Below are 17,370 nucleotides of genomic sequence, written 5' to 3'. Positions count from 1 at the left end.
ACTAAATATTAAACATTATTGTGCAGCACATAAGATCAACAGAACACAGTGTGCTTTGAGGTAGGAGCCAAAAAGGGTGTAGTTTGTGGGTGTGATCACCCGTGTGTACACCTGTGAGCATGGACGCGCTTGTTTTTTTTAAAAGGTTCCTTCATGTAATGATCTGCTAGAGCAGGGGTGGCCAACCCGCGGCTCTCGAGCCGCATGCGGCTCTTTGCCTGGTTTCATGCGGCTCTTACGTTCATATCAAAGTTTATGTTTGTGTTTTGATTTTTTTTATGTTGTTGTTTTAAAATGTGCGCGTTCGCTTCGCTTGAGTTCAATACGGTATTTTCATGAAATGCGCATGTGTGTGAGATGAAAATACCGCAAGGTTTCCCAGTAGGAGCAAGTTCGCCCTTAAAATGGCAGGAAAAAAATGCACAGCAAAAAGAAAATATGAAGAGGAACACAGGACATTTTTAACAGAGTGGGAGAGTTTATATTTTTTTGTGGAACGCAATGGTAAGCCATTCTGCCTTATATGTCAGACGTCATTAGCGCATTTCAAAGCTTCAAATCTTCAGCGCCACTTCAGCTCACGCCATGCTAACATCGACCAGGAATTTCCAAAAGGGACTGAACTTCGCAAGTACGAGTTGGCCACTTTGAAAAGTCAGGCAGAAAAGCAGATACAGTTTTTCCAAAAATTTACGAAGCGGTCAGAGACCATAACGCTCGCATCCTATCAGCTGGCTTGGAACATTGCACGGGCTAAAAAGCCATACAATGAAGGGGAGTTCGTTAAAAAATGCCTCAGTGATGTTGCTGAAATCTTGTCTCCTGAAAACGACAAATTAAAACGCATGGTATCAGACGTCCAACTGTCCCGCCACACTGTTGAACACAGAATATCGGACATTAACACGGCTATTGAATCACAGTTGCACTCTGACCTTCAAGCATGTGAGTATTTTAGTGTCGCATTGGATGAGAGTTGTGATATACAAGACAAGCCTCAGTTGGCAATATTTGCACGGTCTGTTTCAAACGATTGTGTGATCAAAGAAGAACTCCTGGATATTGTGCCATTAAAAGACAGAACCCGTGGCATAGATGTGAAAGAAACCATGATGGCTGCATTTGAAAAAGCAAATCTGCCCATAACGAAATTAACTGCAATAGCCACGGATGGAGCACCAGCCATGATGGGATCTGTGAACGGGCTTGTGGGGCTGTGCAAAGCTGACCAAACTATTCCTGACTTTTGGAATTTCCACTGCATCATCCACATGGAGCAACTCGTGTCTAAATCATTGAATTTAGATAACGTCATGAAGCCTGTGATGGAAATTGGCAACTATATCCGCACACATGCGCTTAACCACAGGCAATTCAAGAATCTCATCGCTGAGCTGGACCAAGGGCTTCCAGGTGACCTGCCGCTGCACTGCACTGTGAGGTGGCTGTCAAAAGGCCAGGTACTCTCTCGCTTCTTTGAGCTTTTGGATGCCGTGAAACTGTTTATGGAAAAGAAGGACAAGGACTATCCCGAGCTCTCGGACCTCAAGTGGATTATGGATCTGGCCTTTTTGGTCGACATGCTGTGTCACTTGGACAGACTGAACCTGACCCTGCAGGGTAAGTTAAAAATGCTCCCTGACCTAGTGCAAAGTGTGTTTGCGTTTGTCAACAAACTGAAGCTGTTCAAGACACATATTCAAAAGGGAGATTTAACGCATTTTCCCACTCTGCTAAAAGCCAGCGGGCAAGTCGCCAGTGCTCCCCTGAGTAAGCAAAGAGCCAGATATGCAACGCTGATTGAAAACTTGCACGAAAGCTTCGTGACCCGGTTCCATGATCTACAATTGAAAAGGCCACAGATTACGTTCCTCGTCGACCCATTTAATGCAGAGACCGGCTGTTTGAAAGTCCCGCTAGTCACAGATGGAGCTGCGGCTGAGTTGGAGATGATCGATCTTTGTGAGGAGGACCAATTGAAACCTGCTTTAAGGGAAGGGACCATTGAGTTCTGGAAAAGTGTGCCAATGGAAAAATACCCCAATGTCAAACGGGCTGCGCTTAAGATACTGTCAATGTTTGGGTCAACATACGTCTGCGAGTCTGTGTTTTCTACCCTAAAACATGTGAAATCAAAGCATCGATCTGTTCTGACTGACACACATGTGAAAGAATTGCTTCGAGTGACAACAACGGAATACAAGCCAGATTTAAAGAGGATTGTTCAAGGCAAGGAATGCCAGAAGTCCCACTAAACAACATGCATTATAAAAGTAAATGCTATTGTAGATTATTATATTTTTGTTTGTGGACTTGGTTGAACTGAGAGTTTGTGTGTGTGAGACAGTGCACACAATGTTCATTGTTGAAAATGACTGGCCTGTGGTTTTAGTACTGTAGGAGTCCATTTCTGTCATTATCATGTTGGTGTGTGACATTTACAATAAATCTGGCTGAGCAGAGGTGTGTGTGTGTGTGTGTGTGTGTGTGTGTGAGAGAGAGAGAGAGAGAGAGGAAAGGATGGGTGATGTTCATGTGTGCCCATGCGTATGATATGGCTCTTTGCGGTAACACAGTAAAAAAAAAAGTGGCTCTTGGTCTCTGACTGGTTGGCCACCCCTGTGCTAGAGGGTGTGGGGGGCCACAGCCCCGTCCTCCAGGGCATGAAGCAGGTATGGAGGAGATCAAAACTCCAGACATCCAGAGGCCCCCAGAACACAAGAGACCAAGGAAGACCACCAGAGGGGCAGCTGCGCCACTGTCCCAGAAAGAGCTGAGGAGAGTCCCAGATGAGGGCTCACTCAGCAGCCGCGGAGCAGAAGCCAGGGGGAGTTGCAGTGACGCGCCCGTGAGCTCCGCCGGCAGCCAGCTGTGCCTGAGTGACCGAGCCCCAGGCCAAGAGGCCGGGGGCACCCCACCTCCGAAGTGGCCCGAGCGAGCCCCAGGCTCCAGGCCCCAATAAGCGGCCGCCAAGGAGTGAGCCGGTGTGTACCCGGACGCCCACCCCCAGACACAAAGAACCACCAACGCACCGATGTCTGAGGGAGTCCACCACTGGCAGGGGAAGTGGTGGTGGGGGGAGATAGGCCTTCAAACCTTGGAGGGCCTGAGATGTCCCCAGAGAGGTGGCGTCTGACACCCAACCTGACAACCAGACATACAGGCACACACAGATACAAACATCCATTCCCCACCCTCATGCTCTCATATGCACTTACTCCACACTCAACCAACGTGGAGACAGACATAAAGAGACGCTGTACACACGATCACACTCCCCAAGCATACTCTACGAACCGGGTCTAGGTACCCTTGCCCCTGGAGGGGGGAACCGCACCCAGACCCAGGTGGTGTTACCCTTTTCCCTGCGGTGGGGAGAGGCAGACCGCCCCGACTCCGCAGCAGCAGGGAGGCCCCACACTCCAGACCGCAGTCAGACGGCCAACTCCTCCTCCTAGCCCCCCCGCTCCAGCAGGCCGCAGAGAATGGGGGTGAGAGAAGACTCCAAACCTCCCTCCACCCGCTCATTGTAGTGTTGATGCATATGTGTTCTAAGGTGCATTTAAAACCCAGGAGGGCTTGGAGCTACCTGCCAGAGAGCAGCAGGTAAGCGCATAGTCCCTCCTGCTAGCCCTCAATGTCTACGTGTATTTAAAATTGAGAGGTGGGCAACGACGCCAGGGGTGGGGTGTACACCCTGATGGTAATTTGGATTCCGTGTATCGTGCCCACCCCCAAGATCCTATATGTATGTGTAATGAGAGTGTGAGTAATGTGAATGTCTAAGTTGTGGGATAAAATTGAGGCAGAGGCAGCCAGAAGGGGACAGAGGGGGGGGTAGCCTCCTCTGCACCCTGGTGACATACCCCTACTCCAAGGTCCTGCATGTGTGGGTGGTTGTGGTGGAGCGGGAAGGGGGAGGCAGCTGGAGATGGGGAGGGAAGTCCATAGTCTTATTACGTCCCATATTGATTACTGCAGTTCCCTCTTATTTGGTCTCCTTAAAAGGTCCCTTCATAAACTCCAACTTCTTCAAAATTCCGCAGCTCGGGTCATAACTCGTATTCCGTCAAGAGCTCATATTACGCCAGTTCTTCAGCAGCTTCACTGGTTGCCCATAGAAGCCAGGATAAACTTTAAAATCTTACTTCTCACATACAAGTGTATCCATAAATCTGCTCCTTCCTATTTGTGTGACCTGCTCCATATCACCACTGTCTCCCGCCCTCTCCGATCATCATCTGCTATTCATCTTACTGTTCCATCCACACGTCTTACCACTATGGGGAACAGAGCCTTCAGTCACTCTGCTTCTCAGCTCTGGAACTCTCTTCCTCCAGCCATAAGAAATATAGACTCTTTTCCCGCATTTAAGTCACAGCTCAAAACACATCTGTTCAAACTGGCTTTTTCACTTTAGTGCTGATTTTACCTGTTGTCAAGTTCTGCTTTGCAATTTTAACTTATTTTATGTATTTTATAACTATTGTTTTCTTTTATTAATTTTGTTCTTTTGTAAGGTGACCTTGGGTTTTTGAAAGGCGCCCTCAAATAAAATGTATTATTATTATTATTATTATAAAATTCGTGTAAAAAACATATTCTACATACCTGAAAAATCACCTAAAACTATATTATTTAGTGTAAAACTGCCTAGAATAAGCTTTTGTGGTTAATAAGTGTCTTGGGATTTACTCTCAATTCTTTTGTTCAAATTTGTCAATCTAACCAGTCTGTGGTGTCTGTGAAACTACACTCAACAAAAATATAAACGCAACACCTTTGTTACTGCTCCCATTCCCCATGGGATGGACGTAGAGACCTAAAATTCATTCCAGATACACAATATAACCATCCCTCCCAAACAGTGGTCACAAATCAGTCCAAATGTGTGGTAGTGGGCACATCTGCTATATTGAGATAATCCATCCCACCTCACAGGTGTGCCACATCAGGATGCTGATCTGACATCATGAGTAGTGCACAGGTGTACCTCAGACTGCCCACAACAAAAGGCCACCCTGGAATGTGCAGTTTTTTGCGCTATTGGGGGTCTGGGGACCCAGAACCGGTCAGTATCTGGTGTGACCACCATTTGCCTCATGCAGTGCAACACATCGTCGCATGGAGTCTATCAGATTGTCAATTGTGGCCTGTGGAATGTTGGTCCACTCCACTTCAATGGCTGTGCGAGGTTGTTGGATATTCGTGGGAACTGGTACACGCTGTCGTATACGCCGGTCAAGCACATCCCAAACATGCTCAATGGGTGACATGTCCGGTGAGTATGCTGGCCATGCAAGAACTGGGACATTCTCAGCTGCCATCTGCCCTGAACAATGTGAACCATGATTCATCCGTGAAGCGCACACCTCTCCAACGTGCCAGACGCCATCGAATGTGAGCATTTGCCCACACAAGTCTGTTACGGCGACGAGCTGGAGTCAGGTCAAGACCCCGATGAGGACGACGGGCATGCAGTTGAGCGTCCCTGAGACGGTTTCTGACAGTTTGTGCAGAAATTGTTTGGTTGTGCAAACCAATTGTTCCAGCAGCTGTCTGGGTGGCTGGTCTCAGACGATCTTGGAGGTGAACCTGCTGGATGTGGAGGTCCTGGGCTGGTGTGGTTACACGGGGTCTGCGGTTGTGAGGCCGGTTGGATGTGCTGCCATATTCTCTGAAACGCCTGTGGAGACGGCTTATGGTTGAGAAATGAACATTCAATGCACGGGCGACAGATCTGGTTGACATTCCTGCTGTCAGCATGCCAATTGCACGCTCCCTCATTGCTTGTGGCATCTGTGGCATTTTGCTGTGAGACAAAACTGCACATTCCAGGGTGGCCTTTTGTTGTGGGCAGTCTGAGGTACACCTGTGCACTACTCATGATGTCAGATCAGCATCCTGATGTGGCACACCTGTGAGGTGGGATGGATTATCTCAATATAGCAGATGTGCCCACTACCACACATTTGGACTGATTTGTGACCACTGTTTGGGAGGGATGGTTATATTGTGTATCTGGATTGAATTTTAGGTCTCTACGTCCATCCCATGGGGAATGGGAGCAGTAACAAAGGTGTTGCGTTTATATTTTTGTTGAGTGTATTTTCAGTGCTGTATTCATTTAAGTCAAATGAAATTAGTTTAAACTAAACCTAACTGAAAATAAGCATTTTAAAATAAATAATAATTAAAAGTATTATAACTCAGGACTGAACAGAAAATCACAACGCAACACTTGCGATCCTTTGGCCTTCAAACGTTACAATCAATACCTGTGCCACAGGTTCATTTCAAGCAAACATGTAATATGGCTGCCTGGATTGATTTTTCACTGATTTATTGTAAAGGCAATGAAACTGAACAACATAACAAACGAAATAAACCAATGTTATTTTTAAATACCTAGTTAGCTTCCATTATTTCTTAAGATTTTATTATGAGCTAATTTGAAAAAGCTTTAGTTAAAATTGCATCTTTCACAATCTGTAGCCAATGACACAACAGTCAGAAGATAATAACTATCTAACAAATGGTTATGTTGAGCAATTTATAATAAACCTGTAAAGAAATATTACCCGAATCCGCACATGATTAGCAGTGCATCTACAACTTTATTGGTTGGCTTTACACCAGCTCAACTAACTTGTGACTATAGTAGAGACTTTTCTGGAGATTTAGCTCTTTAAGACCTACATACTTCACTTAGGAGTTAGTAGAAACAAAAAAACGGGTTAAAAAGTTCACACTTGCTCATAAGGGATTGCTGGATTGTTTGAATTCTCTCTCTAATGTTATGATAATTAATATTAAGCATACTGGGATAAACAACGGTGAGCATAATGGAAAACCTGAGGGGTTGGTAGAAATCAAAGGCGGTGCTAAAAGGGGGTAAATATCATTACATTTGCAGTCTGCTTGCTCATAAGTGATTTATTAGCAAACACACTATTACAAAGGCCACTAATTTCCTAAAGTATTTTTCCCACAGTGGTTATGATAGATGTATTGAACTGAGACCTGTGCCAGTAAATGAGGCCATACTTGACCAGATTAAAGTAAGCACAGTATCAGCGTCTGTAATGACTACACCATCTAAGCCTAATGAATATTAATAAGGACCTACTCCTAACTACTGGGATACTTCCCATGTTAGTGACCCTAGTTTGTCTTCCAATGCATCTAGATTTGATCTTATTTTAAAAAATAAAGTAGAAAACTGTTCACAGCAGAATGTTTTGTTGTTAAAACATCATCATTTAATGTGCTTTATGAGTAATTTAATGAATAACGGATGCCATGCTCTGGTAGGAAATATTACAGTGCCTTGGCTGGTTTCTGTCAATATCCTTCTATTGTTTTCTCTTTGCATAAATCAATATACTGTCAACATGAAACCAATGAACCGGAAGGCAACTATAGTGATGAATAAATAGCTTCTTTGTATTGAATTCCTTATGAGACTAATAACAAACGAAAAAGAAACGCCATGTAAAGTAAATCAGCAAACAAGACAGGGCATCTGGTTTAATCAGCTACTGCTATTTTTACCACTGTACCACATACTGCTTTATATTAATGCTTTTGCCACATATAAGGTTTATTTTCATCCACTGCGTGTGTTTCGTCATGTCATCATGTGAAGAAATAACAAGGTGTTTTATGTCAAGACAATAAAAAAAAAGAAAAAAAATTCATGATAAGCTGTTGATTATACTGAGTCATAGTACTCCTTTGTTCAGGGTAGTTTATGGTAATACTGGGCTTCTCAAACTTAAAAAAAGTGCTGTGCATGAGTCACAAATGACAGACCTTATAAATTACTGAGTTGGTCTAATGAGCTTTAGATTATGAAGGTAATTTAACACTCTTTATAAAGGTTTGAAAGCTATATTTCTTATATGTATTAATAGTTAATACATCAGTTGTAAGCCATTACCTCGAACAGCAGAAAATCCTCATCTAGCTTTGTCTTCAGTTTTAAATATACATAAAAGTCTCCTCAAAAGAACAAAGGGATTTAGTTCCAGCTGTTCAGCAGCATCTGTCATGCTGGAGGGGGACTTTCCAAGACCTCCCAACCCAAAATGTGTTCTTGACTCATAAATGATCCACATTGCATAACTGTATTATTTATAACCAACCTAAAACAAGTAGCTGCTGCTTTCATCCCATATATAGAGGGACTTTTTCACAAGTAAAAGACTCACCATCCACTTTATTTGGTTTCTACTGGATCTGGATGGACGTGGTCAGTAACAATACTTAGGCAGTCTGTGGTGCTCAAACAGTTCTCTTGTGTGCCAAAAAATATCCCCCAAATTATTACACCTCTATTGGCAGCCTGAACTAAAGGCAGGACAGGCCTGCTTTTATGTTGCTTACGTGAAAATCTGACCCTGCCATCCAAACGTCAGATCAGAAAGCTCTGCTATGCTACTTTCTTAAGTAACCCTATAGATGGCTGTGTGGGGAAAAAATCGGTTTCTGAAATACTTTGACCTACTTAGATCTGAGATCTAGCACCAACACCTATACCCAGTTGAAATCACCTTTCTTCCCTATTCTGATGCTCGGTTTGAACTTCAGAACTTTGAATGCCTAAATGTACTGCGTTTCTGCCATGGGATTAGCTGATTTGAAATTTGCATTAACAAGCATTTGAACAGGTGTACCTTACAAAGTGTCCATTTAGTGTAAACCTGTGTGTAGCACTTAATGCTGTGTGTTAAATTACAGGTACTGAGATTTTCAATAATCATCGATAACTGATATATAAAAACATTATTAAAGCTGTTTTTGCAAGCCTGTTTTTGTCTCTTACTGTTTTCTTTTACCTGGAAGATCAGATCTTGTTGCTGAACTAACATGGAACTAAAATTGTGCGCTCTCTCGTGCAGGAAAGGGAGACGTATTTGGGGACGTTTTCTGGAAAGAGGTGACTCTGGCTCAGTCCTGCGCCAATGTGCGAGCTCTGACCTACTGCGACCTCCACGTTATTAAACGCGACGCTCTGCAGAAGGTGCTGGAATTCTACACGGCATTTTCCAACCATTTCTCTCGAAACCTGCTGCTCACTTATAACCTGCGTAAGAGGGTGAGTGACTGTTCAGATGCCAGATACAGTTGACTGCATTTTCATTTAGGATTTACACAGAAGTTTTCATCTGCAAAGACTTCAGCCTTGTGCACAGTGGTACATGAAAAAGAAAAAAAATATTAACAAAATAAAACAAACATTTTAGAATATATTTACAAATTCCAATAATATCTGTAAAGATAGTGTTGATATTACCAGTACCAGACAGTGAGCAGTAAGTAAAGCAAAAGCTGAAGATTGCAACCTTTAAGGAGAGAGGGTTTTTTTGCAATCCAAGTTGAGATTGCATTAAATTCAACAAGATGAAAGGAGGATTTATTAAATAAATCAATCAATTAATCAATATTGAACCTATATATGTTTAGTCATGTCAATATATTTCACAGCAGAAGACAGCCTACCTCCTTTCATGATCTGGACAATCACAATTGTTCACACGTATCAATTCTTGTTAAATAGGGGCCAGAAACTCCCACTCTGGGAAAAGGTAACCACAGAAAACCTTATATTCAACCTAAGGGACACGTGCACCTACTGCCTTCAGCCACACAGCACTGCATAGAAAAACAGAGCTCCATTAAACAGCCACCATATACTAAAGCCGCTCTCACATCCTTCAGGGGGCAGGGATAGCTCAGTAGGTAGAGTGGTGGCCCCATGATCGGAAGGTCGGGGGTTCGATTCCCCTGAACAGCTACCCTGAGGTACCCCTGAGCAAGGTACCGTCCCTACACACTGCTCCCCGGGCGCCCAGTGGCTGCCCACTGCTTCACTGAGTGAATGGGTTAAATGCAGAGAGGGATTTTCCCCACGGGGACCAATAAAGTACACTTTCTTCTTCTTTATTCAGAAATGAACAGCTGTGATCAACAATAGCGTAAGAGTAGCTACCAATCACTGCTTCATTCTTTATGAGGTTAGCCTGCCCGGGAGAGTGCAAGTGAGATTGGATTGTTTGCATTTGAAGAGGCAATCTCATCTTCTGCATTAAAGTTACTATTCACCAGGGTCCCACGTCCTGAATGTATGCAGCAGGGAAATCCCGATATGGGTTGACTAAAGGAGCCTAATGTTGCCTTCAAATGGAGCTGCTGAGATTGTGTTTTTGACTGATCCAGCAGAGCAGACAATGTGCATTTGATCTGTACATCTGATGCTGTCTTACCTTTTCAAATGTGATGAGTGACTTTCTGCGTGTTGCAAATAAAATGCCCAGACTTTCTGAGTTAAAACTGCCACATAACCTATTTTAATCAGATACTTTCCATTTGAAAGTATTTAGTGCAGCAGAAGAATATTGTTAGAGCTCATTGTTGCTTCTAAATATGTTAGAAACTGGGGTGATTAGCCTGTAAGTGGACAATAGGTGGTAAAATGGCAGGTAGCGATGCAAGGCAGCAGTGGCATTGACATGTCAGAGGGAGAGATAGATTTATTTAATTTATCTCTCCCTAGAGAGATAGATTTGCAGATTAAATAAATGACCAAATTGGGAGGATGTTTTTGTTACAGCGTGAGGACAGTAAAGAATTAACCAGCACAGCTTCAGTTGAGTTCCCTGCACTAGCTTTACTAGACTAGATTCTTCACCCACACCCAACCGAAAAGCAGGCTCAATAGGCAAGCAGACTAATAATTCCAGGGAATTGGACTACTGGGAACAGTTCTATACAAGAACCGGTTCTCGAGTTTCAGCACTGTCATGTATCCTTGGGAAAAACAAACAGCTACTCAAATTGTTTCACATTTTCATCTATTAAAATCCAAAATGTCAAGAGTAGTTTGCGCTTATTTTCATCAGCTTTTTTTGGGGTTTTGCTTGCAGACCTTAAAGTTGAATTGCTTACTGACAAAATGAATGTTATATGTTGAATGTTAGAGTGTGACGTTAATGAAGGTTAATAAAGTATTCCTGAACATGTGAATACAGAATGTGTATTTTGTGTTTTTTAATTATTACTTTTAATTAATATTAATCCCTAATTAATGAGACAAGTGAATCACTGGATTGGGAGACTGGGATTGCGACATTTTAAAGCACAGAAATAAAGCTACAAAGCTAAAAACTGAAAATACAAAATGCCTAAAAATATAGTTGTCCATTAGCATCATCTGGGTGGTAAACTGACAGTGAGCCTTCACGCACTGAAGCCAGAGGCTTGATATGAACTTTCCCTGTGCGCCATGGGAATTTTTAAAGTGACATTTGCAAAGAACACACATTTTGACATATTGGCAATCTTTCACACACAAATTCTACAATCAATAAGAGAGATGGTGAAAATGATGTTGATCTGCTTTTGTACTACTTCAGGAGACTAAACTGACATGGGTGTGAGAGTGGTTTGGGTATAATTTTTCTTGTGTGCTGTCAAAATCTGAAACTTTTGGTCAATAAACTTTGTGTTTGTTTTTTTTTAATGATGGTCTTTTAGTCATAAGAATTTTAAATTCTCTTTCAGATCGTTTTTCGAAAGATCAGTGATATGAAACGGGAAGAGGAGGAGAGACGGAACCGTAAAAATGAAGCCCCTCTGAATTTGCCACCAGATCACCCAGTACGAAAACTTTTCCAGCGCTTTCGACAGCAGAAGGAGGCCCGCATGGTGACTGGGAAACCAGAAACAGATGAACAAGACATTGAGAAGGGTCCTCTCTATGTGGACATCCCCAAAATTAAATCAGCTATTACAACTACCAGCATTGTCACTGTAACAGAAAGCCCAGCTACACCTTCATCTTCAACTCCTCAATCGCCATCACCTCTCAACTGTACGGTCGCAGACAAGGCAAAACTGCAAGTGCCATCGTCCATTTCTTTGGTTGGTGGCCGCTCTGCTGACCCACCCAAACTGAAAGGCTGGGGTCGCTTTAAGGAGTCGATGGCCAAAGCTGACAACTGGAACACAGTGTCTAAAGCTGAATCCATGGAGACTTTACCTGAACGAACCAAGGTGCAAGAATCCCCAATCTCTTTAAAAAAGACGGACTCATGTGACAGCGGCATTACCAAAAGTGAGTTACGCCTGGACAAAGTGGGTGACTTCCGCTTGACGCCTCAGGACCGCAGTCCTGCCCAGCCTCCAGAAATGAGGCATTTCTTCTACCCCATCCCGGAGCAAACACTTCAGGCTTCACTGCAGGAGCTCAAGCTAGAGCTAAAGGATGACCTTAAGAACCTAAATGTTCGAATGTCAGGCCTAGAGATGCAACTCACAGAAGTGCTAAAACTCCTGAAAGCCAGCCATTCAAGCTCTAGCTCTCCACAGCATCTTTTTGACATTTCTAGACCTGCTTCACCAGAAGTGGACAAAGAGGATATCTTCTCTTGAAGAATGAAAGAGTCATCCGGCAACAGTTGACCTTAAATTCAGCTGAATCCAGTAATATACAGATTACTCGGATAGCTGAGACCACACTGGGTATACCATTTAGATTAGGCAGCAGTGTAGTAAGATGCACCAGCCTTCATCCTAGGGTGTACCTACCTGGTAGCAAGGTAACGTCGTGCTGACAAGTTGAGGTCGTAACCTAGATTTTTGTATCTTGGAATCTAATATCTGAAGGTTACACAAAAACTGACAGCTCTCTGTTTGTACATACGTTTGATTTATCTTTCCGCTGCACTATGATGGAAAAATACTTTGAGGGGTGGCATTTTATGAAAAGTCTGTTCAGATTTTGGGGGAGGTAGGAGAAGGAGGTATCTCCATTGGAAGGTTCCAATGGAAGCAGCATGACCCACTGGTTTGTTAGCATTTGTAAGAGATTCTTTGCATGTCACATAAAGTAGACGTCTGCCTCAAATAGCAGTTGGCGCATATTTGATTAATTGAGGCCGCACGCCGATCCATTTGCATTATTTCACATTGACAGGGAAAGAGGACAGTTTTTGCAGATGCTGAATCAATCTTAATGTAATTTCCTCAAACAGTTATGTAATTATATCAGATGCCAGAATCATTATGAATTAAACAACAGATAACTCTGCCCGACCAATCTGATTTTCAAAAACATGTTTGAGCGCAGATCCTAATTTCAATAAACCACAAATAGATGTGCTTCATGGAAAATTGAATGAAATGCTAACTAGTGAGGCAGCAAATGGCAAGTTATCCCTCTTTCCTGATATCTAGGTTTACTATGTTACAGCTTTGGTGATACATACAGTAATTTTATAGGTACTGACTGTGGCCAAAACCCTTACAAATATAGAAAGTAATGGCGATTTGCACAATATTTGTAAACTAAAATTTGTGTACAATAAAACAGGCTGTTAGAAAGTGGACTGAGATCACCAGACCATTTTTGACTTTAATGGTCCCTTAAGTATATTTTTACATTTTAATCCTGTTAACATGCATGATTTAACATTTCTGTTTGTCCTCATTTTTACTTGAGAAAGCAAACAAACAAAAAAGCTAATATTAGGAGGTCTTTTCGGAGCACAAATTCAGAGTGAGTGTGTGAAATGCAGATGATCTTGAACTGTTTTAAATGTGTTTACTTGCTTCTGGCTTTGAAAAATTGAAGAGTTTCCTTCAGAGTGGGAAAAATCTTTAACCCCTCAACCCCTTTATAATATGATGCAGTCAATACAAAAAATGTGTTGCAGACATTCAAATGTTTTTTAAAACGACACACTTGGTGCAGTAATGCCTGAATTATGCTTCAGCGGGAAATCTACGGCATAACTTACAAGATAACCGGAAACCCCTTTTTTAACCGTACACCTTCCACATAACCTGATGTGCCCCTCCCAAGAAATATAACTACGGGACGGGTCGACATAGCCCACGACGACTGAATGCCATGGAAGGTCCAGTGTAGGGTTAAAAGGGGTGACTGGTTACATCGTCAGTTATGCCGTAGACTTTCCACAGAAGTCCATATCACGCATAGCTGTTGTAGGAGTGTTTCATATAGATGGTGTATGTTTATGTTAATATATATTATTTAATTGTTACAATATACACTTTCACTTCATCAGGTACACCTTGCTAGTACTGGGTTGGACCCACTTTTGCCTCTAGAACTGGCTTATTTCTTCATGACATACATGTAGATTCAATAAGATGCTGAAACATTGCTCAGAAATTTTGGTCCATATTGATGTGATGGCATCATGCAGTTGCTGCAAATGTTCCCCTTTTTAAGAAAACAGTCTGAGATGATATAATTTTGTGACATGGGACTTTATTCTGCTAGAAGCAGGCATCAGACTAGCTGACATTTTTCCAATCTTACTACTGTCCAATTTTGATGAACCCTTGTGAATTGTAGCCTCAGTTTCTCGTGGCACCTGGTATGGTATTCTGCTGCTACATTCGGTGATGCCCTTCTGCATATCTTGGTTGTAACTAGCAGTTATTTGAGTTTCTGTCGCCTGCCTTCTCTGACTTCTGGAATCAAGAAGGTATTTTCACCCAAACCCAGTTTTCCTTTTTCAGACCATTCTCTGTAAACCCTAGAGGTGGTTACGTGGGAAAATTCCAGTAGGTCAGCAGTTTCTGAAACACCCAGAGCAGCCTGTCTAGCATCAAAAACCATGCCACTTTCAAAGCCACTTAAATCATCTCTCTTCACTGGATATCTGCATGCCTAGATGCATTGTGCTGCTGCCATGTGATTTGCTGATTAGATATTTTTGTTAAGCAGTCAAACAGGTGTACCTAATGAAATGGCTGGTAAGAATATAGATTTAATGTGATTATTTTTAAATTTTTTAAATGAAACATCTTTATTTTATTTTACTGTGAACATGCTATTATTTCTTTTTAATATCAAAAGACTTGTTTTTCCCCAATTCCACATAATCTTCAGTAGTTGTAGCGTCTAACTGGCCAAGAAGAGCTGCATTTGTATCATACAGACATTTAGTTTATACTGATGAGCAACTTGCTTTACGTAACACGATGACTACTGTAGACTCTGAGGGTAGAAATTGAATGTTGACATAGAATGCTGTATTTTTATCAAGTCCCAAAATGTATTTATTTATTTATTTATTTATTGTATTGAACACCAGCATCAGGCAGATTCCTCCAATCATTATAAATAAAATATACAATAACAGGAACAATCTCTACAATTTCATTTTTCTCGTTAACTCTTGTTAAATAGGGATTAACTCAGATTGCAATAATTCCTGCATGATAAATACTAAAAGTTTACATATATGCCAAATATTATCAAATTTGTCCTTCGACTTTAAATTTAATGACCAAAACAAATTGACACACGTTTCCAAAAGCAAACAAACAAAAATACAATAGACAATCAATGTGATCAATGTGGACAGGCTGACTGAGTGGAACCTAAATGAGAAAAATATGCATGAAACAAAGTAAAGCAAAGCAATGCACTCTGGTATTAAGCAATAAAAAAAGGCACAGTTAGCTTTTACAGTACAATTTAGTTCTAAGATATCCGTCGCCGCACTTGAGAAACAATGAATAATGGAAGAAAGTTTCATAATACTCTGCAAATGTGAGTCATTTTTTAAACAATCAGACTGCAGGTAATGAAGCCTGGAAAGTGGTTGCAATCAGCTGAAATAAAGTTTTATATCACTGAAATTAACGCTTGTATTTCTAAAACGAATAATATGACTTTTGGTTCATCTTTGGAAAAAGTAGGAGCTTTACTGAATTTATCCAATAAAAGCACTTCTTTTCATGAGAAAAAATAACCATTTTTCTTTATTATTCATCACTCATGGATAATTTATGTTCCCTGCGCGCTTTCTCCGTCACAAAAGACAAGCTGGGACGGACACAGCTGAGAGGAAAAAGATGCTGAGGTTTTTACTCCAACACTCATGTTCCATCAAAAATTCAGCCTGCTAAAAATAAATGGGCATGTCATCACAGAAGTGAGAACTCATTAGGTTTATTGCCAGTGTTTGGGGGTCTGCTTCTCCAAGAATTGTGATCTCAAAACCAAAGAAAAGGCACTAAAAATCACCATGGCCTCTCGATCACAGATTATTCATGAAGCTGCTGCGCAAGAGTTCACAAATCAAAGGGAGAGGAAAAGAGGTCAGATGGCATCGCTGAGGAATTCAGTCACTGTAATGAAAGAAGGATCTAAAGATTATGTAACTCAAGACAAAGTCTTTATCTTAGCAGCAAAATCAACCATCAGATGTTTTTAAACGCTTTGAAAGTGCAAACAGATGTGACAAAAACGTATTTATTATCTATGAATAGATGAGATGAGGATGATCATCTCATCTAGTCATTATGTTTGAAGCCAGCAGAGTTCAACGCAGACTCTGATAATTGACAAATTTCTGGCTGTGAGCCTGCAACTCTTTTCTTTTCAGATCTGTTTTTGTAAGTGGCTATTTTAATGTTCAATTTCAAGTTATCTGAAAAAAAAAAGAAAAGAAATGATAGGGTTTAGTTTAATACCTGCTACTGCGGCTTTCACAATTTAGCATATAAAGCATGGTTACTTGAACAAAACTCATTCCCAACACGGTAGGATAAATCCAGTAAAGTTACTGTGCTATTTTAAGAAAAAGCAGACCTACTTTGGCGGTTTTGAGGCTACATTTGGCAAATGCTAAGTCAGGTTTACATCAATAGCATGCGCAATTCTTGAAACAACATTAAAGTATAATTTAACAATATCTATGTTGTGAGAAGATTTAAACCACACTCATGTCTGTGCAATAACTGCAGAATAATGGGCCGCTCACATAAACATACTTAGAGAGTGATAGGATGCTTTGTGCAGCCCGCTGAGCACCCGAGATTTAAACTCCACTTTATGCAAATGATCCAACAACCACACAAGAACCAGTTACACCCATTTTAGTGTGCACTGAAAACTAAGCGCAGCGGTTTAGTACTCTGCTCCACCAAGGGTAGGGAAATTGCTTCAGCGCATACATACGGCTGTAATCATTATCAGTCTCGTTGGTTTTGTATAATAACAGATTCAACAGTGGTTTAAAAACTGTGTAACAGGGAAATGAAGTGTGCTGTATGGCAGCAGCATGCCCCCCTCCTCCTTCATCCTTTTCTCTTGCTGTCTCCTAAGAGACAGACAGAAAACCCAGAACTCATTAAGGCAAAAAACTGAAATAGTTGCAATTGTTACCTTGATTATTTGGATTTTAACTCAGTTCCACCAACAATGGAAAAACTCAACGAATACCAGTAATCTAATTTATATGTAATCCATATGTGATTACAGGAGGCTTTTAGAAAGAAACATTTCTAGGGCTAACAATGGATTTGTAGTCATGTAGATGTCAA

General features: G+C 41.5%; 2 protein-coding genes across 5 annotated transcripts in view; both read left to right on the top strand.

The window, feature by feature from the left end:
• Positions 1 to 17,364, top strand: part of kcnh1a (potassium voltage-gated channel, subfamily H (eag-related), member 1a) — a 57,557-nt gene extending 40,193 nt beyond the window's left edge. For all 4 annotated transcript variants that reach the window (XM_026190878.1, XM_026190875.1, XM_026190876.1 and 1 more), the window contains 2 exons: positions 8,904 to 9,100; positions 11,566 to 17,364. In XM_026190878.1, the coding sequence (XP_026046663.1) occupies positions 8,904 to 9,100; positions 11,566 to 12,435 (1,067 nt within the window). In that variant the 3' untranslated portion in view covers positions 12,436 to 17,364. The remainder of the gene's footprint in view (positions 1 to 8,903; positions 9,101 to 11,565) is intronic.
• Positions 801 to 2,493, top strand: LOC113035351 (general transcription factor II-I repeat domain-containing protein 2A-like). The gene is made up of 2 exons (XM_026190882.1): positions 801 to 2,431; positions 2,464 to 2,493. The coding sequence occupies exon 1, from the start codon at positions 846 to 848 to the stop codon at positions 2,253 to 2,255; it is 1,410 nt and encodes a 469-aa protein (XP_026046667.1). The 5' UTR covers positions 801 to 845; the 3' UTR covers positions 2,256 to 2,431; positions 2,464 to 2,493.
• Positions 17,365 to 17,370: the final 6 nt, after the last annotated feature.

Source organism: Astatotilapia calliptera, chromosome 13, assembly GCF_900246225.1.
Source record: "Astatotilapia calliptera chromosome 13, fAstCal1.2, whole genome shotgun sequence".
NCBI lineage: Eukaryota > Metazoa > Chordata > Actinopteri > Cichliformes > Cichlidae > Astatotilapia > Astatotilapia calliptera.
The sequence above is the reverse complement of the archived record's forward strand: the minus strand, read 5'-3'. Positions and strand labels throughout refer to the sequence as shown.